At 43.9% G+C, this 13,917-nt stretch overlaps 1 protein-coding gene across 4 annotated transcripts in view; it reads right to left on the bottom strand.

Moving 5' to 3' along the window:
* Positions 1-13,917, bottom strand: part of ralgapa2 (Ral GTPase activating protein catalytic subunit alpha 2) — a 789,870-nt gene that overhangs the window by 615,864 nt on the left and 160,089 nt on the right. For all 4 annotated transcript variants that reach the window (XM_051925541.1, XM_051925545.1, XM_051925542.1 and 1 more), the window contains exons 8-9: positions 12,027-12,165; positions 4,075-4,271 (exon numbers count right to left, since the gene is read on the bottom strand). In XM_051925541.1, the coding sequence (XP_051781501.1) occupies positions 4,075-4,271; positions 12,027-12,165 (336 nt within the window). The remainder of the gene's footprint in view (positions 1-4,074; positions 4,272-12,026; positions 12,166-13,917) is intronic.

The raw sequence follows: 13,917 nt of genomic DNA on the forward strand, positions 1-13,917 counted from the left end.
GGCTGAATAAACTGATTATCTGCAAAAAGCATTTGCAACTAAATACAATGACTGGTAACATGTCGTGCTAAACCACTTTATATGTCCTCTTTGTGTTTGTCTCTAAACAACATTAACTAAAGGTGTTTCTTCTTCATGTGGAGGAGATACTAGATGGCCACAGCCTTCCCTTGCAAGCAGCTTAGTTTTGTACATATTTCAGTACAGCATTGCATAGTTTGCAGCAAAATCCATCATTCTTTTCCTCAAAACATTTCCATACCAACCTAAGTGCAGCATGCTTTTTGTTTGCTGAAGTCACCTGTTCTGCTTCTGGGTGTAAAGCAATCTGACATGTAGCTTAAATATTGACCCTCTGTCTTTATTTAAAATTATCAAAATTTGATTTGAATTAATGTTTTAAAGTGATGTTCAAATATAAAACTCACAGTTATTTTTTTACACAATAGTACAGTGAAACAGTCAAGCAAACACTTTAGTTTGATTAGTGGTCATGTGTATAGTCGAAACATTAACGCAGACAATACGACAAGCATAGCTTCTCTACAAATCAGCTAATAAAATGCAAAGTTTTCAAAACGACAATAGCAGGTGACAGTAGCAGCACATCCAATTTATTTCTGCTCATATCATGAAGGATGCAAGTGAACTAGTGCAAGAAAGTGGGTTCCATGTTAAATATCCCATTAGACAATGCGATTTCATTAGGAGCAGAACATGCTTTGTCTGGGACTGGGGGATGATTACACCTTCTTACTCTGCAATGCTGGCCAAGCTACAAAGATGAGTTGTGTGGGAAGGAACAGAAGGTCATCTGAAACAAGAAGTCAAAGGGCTATCAAAGCACACTTGGACAAAATGACTATATAGGCAGGCCACTCCAGAAACTTGTAGTAATTCTTGACTCATGGCTTAGGCGACATTGACAATCACTTAGTGCTCCAAGCATACTGGGGAACAGGAGGGTTGCACCAGCCACAATAAAAGTTTTTTTTTTTCCATGTGCCACTTGCTTCCATTTAAGCAGTAAGGTACCACAGGTAGGCAGAATGACAAAAGTGGTTACAGTTATCCCTTGTGATTCATTGGGGTTACGGGCATAGGGCCCCCATGAAAGTAAAAATTTGCATATACATTTTGGGCTCAGGATTACTATTGTGGCAGGTGACCGGGTTGCCCCTTCTACATTTGTTCCGGAAGAGCAGTCATGGGCTCCTCAGTAACTCCCCCGGGACACTTGATGGCAGCCTCAGTTTCCCGCAGGGTTCCAAGGGAGATGGAGTTCTCCACAACCCTGTGGGGATCTGGGGTGGCCGCCAGGGGGTGCTGCATGGATTCTGGAGCCAACCTAGACAACTCTACAGCACTGCCCGGAAGTGCAATCAGGAACAGGTGATCAAGCACTTGGAGCACTTCCAGGTGGGCTATAAAAAGGACTGGCAACCACCACTCAAGGCCAGAATCGGGAGGAAGAGGACGAGGTTGCCTGGGAGGAGTGGTGGTGCCAGAAGGAGGGTTGTGATTTGTGTTGTGCTTAGTACTTGGGACTGTGTTGTGGCTGGGGGGTTCAGGGCGAAGACGTGCCCTCCAGCTGAAGAAAGAAATAAAGTCTTTGTGTTTTTACATGTGCCTCTGTGTAAGTCTGTGCCGGATCAGGCACTATACAGCGTCCTTTTTACACTATATATTATATGTTTATTAAACTAAAGAAGTTACAAGTTCAGAGAAACGGAAGACAGAATGATTACTTCATAACCAAATCATGTGTGTGAGGCTGGCTGCCAAGACAAAGATGCCTGGCATCACCAAGACCAACTCCATAATTCAGCAGTTCTTTAGTGAACTGTAATTTCTTATAAACTGTAACATAAATAAATGAAAAATAAATAAATCTGTGTGTATATTTATGGCAGCAAATGACAAAAATTGTTTATATCACAGATACTAAAGAAACACAACAAAGCAAAAAATGATAAACTCTCAAAACACAGTTCAGATTCCTAGATACAAATGATGGTGGTGTAGTTGTGAAATTAAATCCCCTGTGAACAGCCTTCTAAAAGTTATATAAAATTTTATCCTACTGTAATGCCGATGCAACTGAAGATTTGTAAAATTTGGGCGAGCTCCCCAGAAAAAAACGTTTTCCAAATGAGGTGAAATAACACAAAAAAGCTGGCATAGGAGAAGAAAAATAAATCCAGAGAAAACTGTAATGCCATGGGTATAATTATAATCCAATTGTGCAGTGATGCGCTGAAACAAACAAGAGAACAATGATTGTGATCTTGCCGGCTTCTTAAGGCTCACTTTTAAAACATGCACCCTCATCTTGTTTCACCAAGCAGCCCTCGTGGAAACTGCTGAAAGTGTCCAGTGACGCAGTACTTCAGAGGAAGTACCCAGGATTAAACAGCACTTTACAGAATTACTTTCATCAACAGAGCCAACAGGAGACATTTTATCTTCCCTTGCCCTGGACAAACTTGAAGAACTAAATAGTCCTTCTGACGAATGCAGAGGCCAATCAGATGACAATGGTGCCTATTTGAAGAGGAAGCAGACTGCTGCAAAAACTCCCTGAGTTTTTTTATGTCATGTGCTGCCCACACCACAAATTTAGTAATAGCAGATGCAACCAGAAGCTTTATAGTTTCTTTTTGGTTGCAGCTCAAAGGTGGACTATCTTCATGAAACTTGTGAATATCACAATACATGTTTGCATTGTGCTACTTAGGGCACCATACCAAAGCAATTCCTAGCTGCAAAATAGTTAAGGCAAGCCTTGCCTGTAGTTATAGTAAAGGGAAGAGGCTGGCTGGTGTGCTCTGCAAAGGTAAATTTTGTTTTTTAAAGAAAAAAAAGAAAAATTAAGGTACAAAGGATGTATAAGGAAGAGTAGTGAAGGTACAAAAAAAAACAAAGTTGTAAAGAAAACTGCAGTATTTAAGAAAAGGTCCCCATAAGTGAAGAAGAACAAGGGATACAAATGTAAAAGCAAATTACAAAAAAATTACAAAAATCGCATAGAAGTTTTCTTATTACTATCCTTTACTAATTCCATTGATACCATTTAGAATTAAATGCAGCTTTTGATATTATTGTTGCTTGCATTCTACTATACAGGCTTAAGAATTCTTCTCAGGTCATTTTTAAATATGTGCCAATGTTTGAAGACATGTTTAGAAACTGCACCACTCACCACTGTATGGCAACCTGAAGGTATCACTCTTTGATTCCTGTATGCAATTAGACATGGTGTTCCTCATGCTTTGGTGTGGAGGACAAATTATTTTTTCTAGTTAATACTTAATCAATTACATCATTAATAACTTGCTTTACTTATCTGAAACTGTGAATAATAAAAAATAAATACCTTTAAATTCAAAAGATAACAGAAGTTCTCTGGGGTGTAACCTTGTGAACATTACATTTTTTAAACCCTGCCCCCTTTTCTAGTAGCTGCCCACGTACTGATACTATACTCATTTTAAAAAGAGAAACTATTACAGACCATCTGTTTACAAAGCACTATACTCAAAAGTTTGATAGCTTGCCATCAAAACGACATACTGCATGTGTCTATTCGGCAGCCCAAATTCCCCATTTGTGAGTACATAACCTTGGGTGGGATCGATTTGATGGGAAGGCTTTTATCTGTTAAAAAAAAGGTGGGTTTCAGCTTTCAAATGCCACAATTCACTCTTTCCTTTATATCATGGATGATTAGCAATTTTACTTTACTTGTGAATTATTGGATCGAGTATTTGAAAATCACGACAAACTTTTCTTTCTCCAATTAGACCTCTGAATTTTCCAGTTTCTCTCCTTTCAAACAAGGCACAATTCGTCTTTATAAAACCTAATCATCACAAGATAGTCAAATAAGCAGGAAGAGTGTGTCTGTGTTTAAAAAAAAAGTCTACTGTGACAGACAGACAAATGAGCTTCTTCAAACATGTACAGCAGCATTTTGAGAAAAATGACAAATGTAAGAAAAGAAGTTAGTATACCACACAATAACACACATGCCAAAAATAAATAATAAAAAATATGTATTTTTGCAAAACTTGCCTGTATAATTTTTGGAAAGACTTCTGTGCCATTCTTTATGTTCTGTGTTGTAATATACTTCTTTTCCAGAAAGAAGGTCACAAGCCAATTAATGAAAGCAACCCGTGCTCCTAGATACTGATCTCTTGTACAGTAAGTAGTTTCACTGTTACGAGTAATCGGAACATACAGTGGTTTTGGTCGGAGGTGAGGAATATCTAGACAGCAATGTAAAAACAGAAAAAAAGACAATGTCAGAGGATCACATTTGTTAAATATAAAACATGAAATGAGTTAATTCTGCTCAACAAAAATTAAAACACACCATATTTATCTTTAAGAGTGCCATTAAAACATACAGAAAATTAATGCAAACAAAACTCATAATTGAAAAGTTTAATGTTATGTAACTTTGTATTTCTGATTCTCCTTCTTTCGCCTGGTCCCTTTAGGGGTCACCACAGCACATCACCTGTTTCCACCTGCATATCCACTCCCAACACTTCCATAGACATAATCTTAGGGCTTCCTTTCTTCTTGCATGTCAGCTCCATCCCTAGCATCCTTCTCCTAATATACTCAGCATCTCTCCTCTGCAAATCTCCAAAACCACGCAATATCACCTCTCTGGTTTTGTCTCCAAACCATCCAACCTGAGCTGACCCTGTAATGTATTTATTCCTAATTCTATGCATCCTCATCACACCCAATGAAAATCTTAACATCTTTAATTCTGTCACCTCCAGCTTTGTCTCCTGTCTTTCTGTCAGTGCCACTGTCTCCAAACCATATAACACACTGTAGCTGGTCTCACTGCCGTTTTTCCACAGACCTTCACTTTCATTCTTGCTGGTACCCGTCTATCATAAATCACTCCTGACACTCTTATCCAACCACTCCATCTTGCCTGCACTCTGTTCTTCACCTCTCTTCCACACTCCCCAATACTCTGTCCTGTTGATCCCAAGTATTTAAACTCATCCACCTTCACCAGCTCTTCTCCCTGCATCCCCATCATTCACAGACATCCTTCTCATTCACACATATGTATTTTGTCTTGGTCCTACTGACCTTAATTCATCTCCTCTCTAGAGCATATGTCCATCTCTCCAGGGCCTCCTCAACATACTCCTTACACTCATTTCAGATCACAATGTCTTCCGCAAACATCACTCCTGTCTAATCTCCTCTATCAACCTGTACATCACCATTGCAAATAAGAAAGGATTCACAGCTGAGTCCTGATGTGATCCAACCTCCAGCTTACACACATCCATCACTTCTACCGCAGACCTCACCACTGTTGCACTTCCCTCGTACATATCCTGTACCACCCCTCCTTTAACCGCCACCTTATCATGGTGGAGGGGTTTGCGTGTCCCAATGATCCTAGGAGCTCTGTTGTCTGGGGCTTTATGCCCCTGGTAGGGTCACCCAAGGCAAACTGGTCCTAGGTGAGGGATGAGACAAAGAGCGGTTCAAACCTCCTATGATGAATGAAAACTTTGGACGGCGTTTTCCCTTGCCCGGACGCGGGTCACCGGGGCCCCCCTCTGGAGCCAGGCCTGGAGGTGGGGCTCGATGGCGAGCGCCTGGTGTCCGGGCCTGCACCCATGTGGCTCAGCCGGGCACAGCCCGAAGAGGCAACGTGGGTCCCCCTTCCCATGGGCTCACCACCTATGAGAGGGGCCAAGGAGGTCGGGTGCAGTGTGAGTTGGGTGGTGGCCGAAGGCGGGAACCTTGGCGGTCCGATCCTCGGCTACAGAAGCTGGGTCTTGGGACGTGGAATGTCACCTCTCTGAAGGGGAAGGAGCCTGAGCTAGTGCGCGAGGTTGAGAGGTTCTGGCTAGATATAGTCGGACTCACCTCGACGCACAGCTTGGACTCTGGAACCAATCTCCTTGAGAGGGGCTGGACTCTCTACCACTCTGGAGTTGCCCCCGGTGAGAGGCGCCAAGTGGGTGTGGGTATACTTATTGCCCCCCGACTTGGAGCCTGTTCATTGGGGTTTACCCCAGTAGACGAGAGGGTAGCCTCCCTCCGCCTTCGGGTGGGGGGACGGGTCCTAACTGTTGTTTGTGCGTATGCACCGAACAGCAGTTCGGAGTACCCACCCTTTTTGGAGTCCCTGGAAGGGGTGCTAGAGGGCATACCTTCTGGGGACTCCCTCGTTCTGCTGGGAGACTTCAATGCTCACGTGGGCAATGACAGTGTGACCTGGAAGGGCATGATTGGGAGGAATGGCCCCCCCGATCTGAACCCGAGCGGTGTTTTGTTATTGGACTTCTGTGCTCGTCATGGATTGTCCATAACGAACACCATGTTCAAGCATAGGGGTGTTCATATGTGCACTTGGCACCAGGACACCCTAGGCCTCAGTTTGATGATCGACTTTGTGGTCGTGTCATCGGACTTACGGCCACATGTCTTGGACACTCGGGTGAAGAGAGGGGCGGAGCTGTCAACTGATCACCACCTGGTGGTGAGTTGGCTTCGATGGTGGGGGAGGATGCCGGTCAGGCCTGGTAGGCCCAAACGTGTTGTGAGAGTCTGCTGGGAACGTCTGGCAGAGCCCCCTGTCAGAAGTAGCTTCAACTCCCACCTCCGGCAGAACTTCGACCACATCCCGAGGGAGGTGGGGGACATTGAGTCCGAATGGGCCATGTTCCGTGCCTCTATTGTTGAGGCAGCTGACCGGAGCTGTGGCCGTAAGGTGGTCGGTGCCTGTCGTGGCGACAATCCCAAAACCTGTTGGTGGACACCGGTGGTGAGGGATTCCGTCAAGCTGAAGAAGGAGTCCTACAGGACCCTTTTGTCCTGTGGGACTCTGGAGGCAGCTGATAAGTACTGGCAGGCCAAGCGGAATGCGGCTTTGGTGGTTGCTGAGGCAAAAACTCGGGCGTGGGAGGAGTTTGGGGAGGCCATGGAGAACGACTTTCGGACGGCTTCGAGGAGATTCTGGTCCACCGTCCGGCGTCTCAGGAGGGGGAAGCAGTGCAGTGTCAACACTGTATATGGTGGTAATGGTGCGCTGCTGACCTCGACTCGGGACATTGTGGGTCGGTGGGGGGAGTACTTCGAAGACCTCCTCAATCCCACTAACATGCCTTCCAATGAGGAAGCAGAGCCTGGGGACTCAGAGGTGGGCTCCCCCATCTCTGGGACTGAGGTCACCGAGGTGGTCAAAAAACTCCTTGGTGGCAGGGCCCTGGGGGTGGATGAGATACACCCGGAGTTCCTCAAGGCTCTGGATGTTGTAGGACTGTCTTGGTTGACACGCCTCTGCAACATTGCATGGACATCAGGGACAGTGCCTCTGGATTGGCAGACCGGGGTGGTGGTCCCCCTCTTTAAGAAAGGGGACCGGAGGGTGTGTTCCAACTACAGAGGGATCACACTCCTCAGCCTCCCTGGAAAAGTCTATTCGGGGGTCCTGGAGAGGAGGGTCTGTCGGATAGTCGAGCCTCGGATTCAGGAGGAACAGTGTGGTTTTCGTCCTGGTCGCGGAACAGTGGACCAGCTCTATACCCTTAGCAGGGTCCTGGAGGGTGCATGGGAGTTTGCCTAACCAGTCTACATGTGTTTTGTGGACTTGGAAAAGGCATTCAATCGTGTCCCTCGGGTAATCCTGTGGGGGGTACTCCGAGAGTATGGGGTACCGGACCCCCTGATAAGGGCTGTTCGGTCCCTGTACGATCAGTGCCAGAGCTTGGTCCGCATTGCCGGCAGTAAGTCGAACCCGTTTCCAGTGAGAGTTGGACTCCGCCAGGGCTGCCCTTTGTCACCGATTCTGTTCATAACTTTTATGGACAGAATTTCTAGGCACAGCCAGGGCTTTGAGGGGGTCCGGTTTGGCGGACTCAGGATTGGGTCACTGCTTTTTGCAGATGATGTTGTCCTGTTTGCTTCATCAGGCCGTGATCTTCAGCTCTCTCTAGATCGGTTCGCAGCCGAGTGTGAAGCGGCTGGGATGGAAATCAACACCTCCAAATCCGAGACCATGGTCCTCAGCCGGAAAAGTGCCCTCTCAGGGTTGGTAGCGAGATCCTGCCCCAAGTGGAGGAGTTCAAGTATCTCGGGGTCTTGTTCACGAGTGAGGGAAGAATGGAGCGTGAGATCGACAGGCGGATCGGTGCGGCATCCGCAGTAATGCGGGCGCTGCATCGGTCTGTCGTGGTGAAAAAGGAGCTGAGCCGCAAGGTGAAGCTCTCAATTTACCAGTCGATCTATGTTCCTACCCTCACCTATGGTCATGAGCTATGGGTAGTGACCGAAAGAACGAGATCGCGAATACAAGCGGCTGAAATGAGTTTCCTCCGCAGGGTGTCTGGGCTTTCCCTTAAAGATAGGGTGAGAAGCTCAGTCATCCGGGAGGGGCTCAGAGTAGAGCCGCTGCTCCTCCGCATCGAGAGGAGTCAGATGAGGTGGCTTGGGCATCTGATCAGGATGCCTCCTGGACGCCTCCCTGTTGAGGTGTTCCGGGCACGTCTAACCGGGAGGAGGCCCCGGGGAAGACCCAGGACACGCTGGAGGGACTATGTCTCTCGGCTGGCCTGGGAACGCCTCGGGATTCTCCCGGAAGAGCTAGAAGAAGTGGCCGGGGAGAGGGAAGTCTGGGCATCTCTGCTCAAGCTGCTGCCCCCGCGACCCGACCTCGGATAAGCGGAAGAGGATGGGTGGATGGATGGATGGATGGATGGATGGATATCCTGTACCACACTTACATACTTTGCAGCCACTCTTGATTTCCTTATACAATATCACAACACCTCTATAGACATGGTGTCATATGCTTTCTCTAAGACCACAAAGACAAAATGCAATGCCTTCTCTATACTTCTCCATCAACGCCCTCAGAGCAAACATCACATCTGTAGCACTCTTCTCAGCATGGTACTGTACTGCTGTTTACTAATCATCACCTCCATTCTTAACCTTTCACTTCTCTGTCCCATAACTTCATGCTGTGGCTGGTCAATTTTATCCCACTGTAGTTGCTCTTGTTCTGCACATCACCCCTATTCTTAAACTTCAGTGCCAGTACACTTCTTCTCCTCAGGCATCCTCTCACTTTCCAAGATTGCAATAAACAATTTGGTTAAAAACTCCACTGCCATCTCTCCTAAACACCTTCATACTTCCATAAGTATGTCATCTGAACCAACAGTCGTCCCATTCTTTCTCTTCATAGATGTACTTATTTCCTCCTTGTTAATCCATTGCACTTCCTGGTTCTTTATCTCTACATCAGGCATGCGCAACCTTTCCGCTATTGACGGCCGCACTACAGACTTTTTACTTTAATAACGGCCGCACTACAGACTTTTTACTTTAATAACGGCCGCCAGTAAGTCCAAGTAAACTTAATAATGTTTTATGATTTATGTAAAAATTTACAGATTACACATTAAAACAGAGTATGATATATCTGACAATATTCAATTTACTGGTCTACATATGTAAAAAAATGTCTACGAAACGTCATATAGGACAAAAAACCTTTACAGCAATTGTTTCAGGAAGTTTGGAAAACATCGCCATTAATGGCTTCCTTGCTCTTGCATGTTTGCAGACAGACTTGCAAAGTCAGGGGACTCGCTGGAGACCATTAGCCGTATTCCAGACTCTAGATTGCTGTCTACCAATCGGGTTCGGTACTTGTTTTTCAGATATTTCATTCTGGAAAACGCTGCTTCGCACAAATAAGTGCTTCCGAAAAGAACGAGAATGTTCCTGGCCAGTTCTCGTAGTTGTGGGTATTCTACTGCTGATTTCCACGATGAATATATAAAGGGCAACATTTTGGTCAACATACCGACCCGGCTAAGGAAGGTTCTGCGGTGTTTGAGATTCTACACTTGCAGGAGTCTAGAGACCCCAGAGTCCAAATCGGCTTTCGGCGTCACCATACCGACCCGGCCGACAAAGATTCCGCGGCGTTGAGCCCCCTTACTCGCTGGAGTCCAGAGACCCTACACCTGCACGGCCGCCATTACGTACACTTTAATATACACGTCCACGGCCGCCAAAGTCCTTGCCCACGGCCGCATGCGGCCATACGGCCGCAGGTTGCGCACAGCTGCTCTACATCATCCAACCTTCTGTCTCTATCATCAACCTATCAAAGTACTCTTTCCATCTGCTCAACACACTCACCTTGTTTGTGAGTATGTTTCCATCATTATCCTTTATTACTCTAACAGGCTGCTCATCTTTCCCAGCTCAATCCCACTGCTTAGCTAAATGGTCCAGCCTCTCATACAACTCATCATACGCCATATTATTTGACTTTGCCACATCTCTCTTCACCTTACACCTTATCTGCTTGTATTCCAGTCTACTTTCTTCATCTCTCTAACTATCCCACTTCTTCTTCACCAACCTCGTCCTCTGTATACCCTCATGTACGTCTCCATTCCATTACCAGGTTTCTTTGACCTCCTTCTTCTGTCCAGATGTAACATCAAGCACCCTTCAAGCTGTCTCCTTTACCACTTCTGCTGTCGCTGCACAGCTATCTGGTAATTCTTCACTGCCACCTACTTCCTGTTTTACCTCCTCCCTGAGCTCTACCTTACAGTCTTCTTTCTTCAACTTTCACCATTTGATCCTTAGCTCTCTCCTGACTCTCTTCCTCTTCTTGATCTCCACTGTCATCCTACAAACTACCAACCTGTGCTGCCTAAATATGCTTTCCCCTGCCACCACTTTACAGTCTCCAGTCTCCTTCAGATTGAGCCACCTACACAGGATATAATCCAGCTGTGTGCATCTTCCTCTACCCTTTGCTCCTCCCTCTTCTTAAAATACATGTTCACCAGGGCCATGTAGATTATTTTGCAAAATCCACTACCATCTGACTTTCTTCATTTCTCTCCTCGATATTATACCTGCCCATCACCTCCTCATCCTCTCTGTTCACTTCACCAACATGTCCCCTGAAATCCATTCCAATCACCAGTCCCTCTCCCTTGAGTACACTCTTCACCACTTCATCCAACTCACTCCGGAAACTATCTTTCGAATCCATCGCAACTTGCGGGGTATATGCACTAATAGTATTCATCATCACATCGATTTCCAGCTGCATGATCAACACTCTGTCAGACACTCTTTTCTCCTGCAAAACACTCTTGACAAACTGTTCCTTCAGGATAACCCCCTATTCCATTTCACCTCCCACCCACACCATGTTAGCACAATTTGAACCCACCTCCGATACACCTGGCCTTTCTCCCCCTTCCATCTATTCTCTTGCATGCACAATATATCAACCTTCCTTCTCTCCATATCGGCTATCTCTCTCGCCTTACCAGTCATACTGCCAACACTCACTTCCACTATCCTAATCTATCTCCTCCTGCCTCCAGACATACCTACCCCCTCTTCTTCTCCCTCGGCCAACAGTAGCCCAATTTACCACAGTAAAAGTCTTCTCATACATGCAGCATGATTAACTGCCAAACACTATGCTGCACACTCAATAAATTTGTAAGAGGGTGGAGCATCACCCTGTCCTACAAAACTCCAAAACAACCACAAAATAAGTAAAATCATTTTGACATGCATGCCGTCATTCCATATTCGTATCTTTGGCTTAACACAAAGTCGCATGGTCATGACGAAAGCTTGCCTGGGCCCAGAACGTTAAGCACAGTGAGAGTGTAGGCCAGCGGGGCAGTAGGGATGGGGGATGATCACGGTATGGAACAAACGTGCTTAGTGTGAGTACACTCTTAAGTATCATTATAACACAATTCATATACAAATTAGTCTCCCATTAAATCTTGCATTGGGTCTGTTAAGTTATATTTTTCTCTTATACCAGACCACTTTCAATTTAACTTTGTGTTGATAAATTGAAAAAAATAACACACAGTGTGTACTGAAAACATTTAACTTGTACCAACCCAATAATTTCTTATTAATGAAATAGAACAACAAAAAGAATTGTCAAAAGATATTTTGCTCACCTAGTAAAGGTTTATACAAGTTTGTAAACTTAGTAAAATTTGGGAACAAGTGAGGAAGGTAATACTTCTTAAAAAGTGTGAACAAAAATATGAATCCAGTGTCTTCATTCTCCTTGCTTCTCCATTCTAAACCTGAAGCCTTTTACAAATTGAAGCAAAAAAAATGTTTTTATAAATATAAAAATACATACAAACAGTGATGAATAATAATTTAACACTTTATCTTTTTTCCTTAAGGCTTTTTTTAAGCTTTCATTAATCTAGAACTTTGGTTTTAAGCTACAACTTGCCCACATTCCTAATACATAAATGAAAGTTTTAAAATATACATTCTTCTAAATTAATCATCCTATTTGATGTTTTAGATTAAAGCATGTGGAAGACATTTGAACCAATGTGTTTACCACATGTTGATGTAATTTAATATGATGTGCAGGTACCTTGAAGTAAGAAAATGTAGTTTCTGAAATCTGTCCTTTCCTTGTTGAATACTAATCATCTGGTTAACTAGTCCACTTATTTCTTACCCTATTAATTTTAATTAAGTGAGCTAATAATTTAGCCTGTTTAATAGTTATAGTAAAAGAAACAGCTGACTATCACCAACCTGACTAATGCTGCACACTTTATTTAATACAGGAGTTAAAAGAATTATTAATTTGAGTAATATCAAAATGTTCATATTGTCTCCACAAATATTGTGATATGCTTAATTAATAACAAAGTAGCATAAAAGCACCAAGACTAACTATGGTGTTCTAATGAGACAGACAGCAGACAACTGAGTACCAAACTGAACACATAATTAGAAGATCAAATAACAAAACTTCAAACACCTAATCTAAGCAAATAAAAGTAAAAAAAAAAAGCATTCATTTTCTGTACCTTACTTTTTTATAGCAGGGTTTCAGCTTATCCAAAATTAAACACTAACTAAAATGGTAGTAAGGATGCAAATAGCACTGCCCATACTTTTATACTGAAATGCTTCTTTCCAAAGTGAAAGCTTTCAAGCATTTCTAATAGAAAAGAACTTTTTAACTATGAAAAACTCTTGTGCTACTTTAGCAGTATGTTTGGGATTATTATCTTGCTGTAGGATGAAGCACTGTCCAATGTGTTTGAAGGCATTCACAGGAACTTGAGCACTTAAGATATTTTCTATACACACTTCAGAATTCTTTGTGCAACTGTTACTGTTACATAATCAGTGAAAATAAGTGTGCCAGTACCTGTGGCAGCCATACATGCCCAAGCCATAACACCACCACGTTTAACAGATGAGGTGGTATGCTTTGGACCTTGGGCAGTTCCTTTAAGTCACCAAACTTTGCTATTGCCATCACTCTGATACAGCTTCATCTTTGTCTTGTCTATCCACAAGACCTTTTTCCAGATTTCTGCAGGCTATTTTAAGTACAGTTTTGCAAACTGTAATCTGGCCATACTGTTATTATGGCGCTACCTAGTGGTTTGCACTATGCAGTGTCGCCTCAGTATTTCTGTTCATTAAGTCTTCTGTGGAATAGTAGTCACTGACACATACAAATATCTACCTTTCTGATTTGTCACTCAGGCATTTGTGCTTTTTCTTTTTCATAGTAAGGTTTCTCCTGTCATCAGCAGGGCAGCTCTACCTTGGCCTACCAGTCCCTTTGCAATTACTGAGCTCACAAGTGTGTTATTTCTTCTTAATGATATTACAGACAATCAATTTAAGTAATCCTAAGGTTTCACTGGCACAGATCTTGTCCTCATGTTGAACAATGTCAACTAAAGAATCCAAAGAATAGAAGGAAGCCTAGGTATCTTATGCCTGCCTACCTCTTGAAGCAATGAAACACATCTGAATAATCACAAACATTATGGCACCCTGAAATGTATGCATCAT

Source organism: Erpetoichthys calabaricus, chromosome 3 (assembly GCF_900747795.2).
Source record: "Erpetoichthys calabaricus chromosome 3, fErpCal1.3, whole genome shotgun sequence".
In the NCBI taxonomy this organism is placed as follows: Eukaryota; Metazoa; Chordata; class Cladistia; order Polypteriformes; family Polypteridae; genus Erpetoichthys; species Erpetoichthys calabaricus.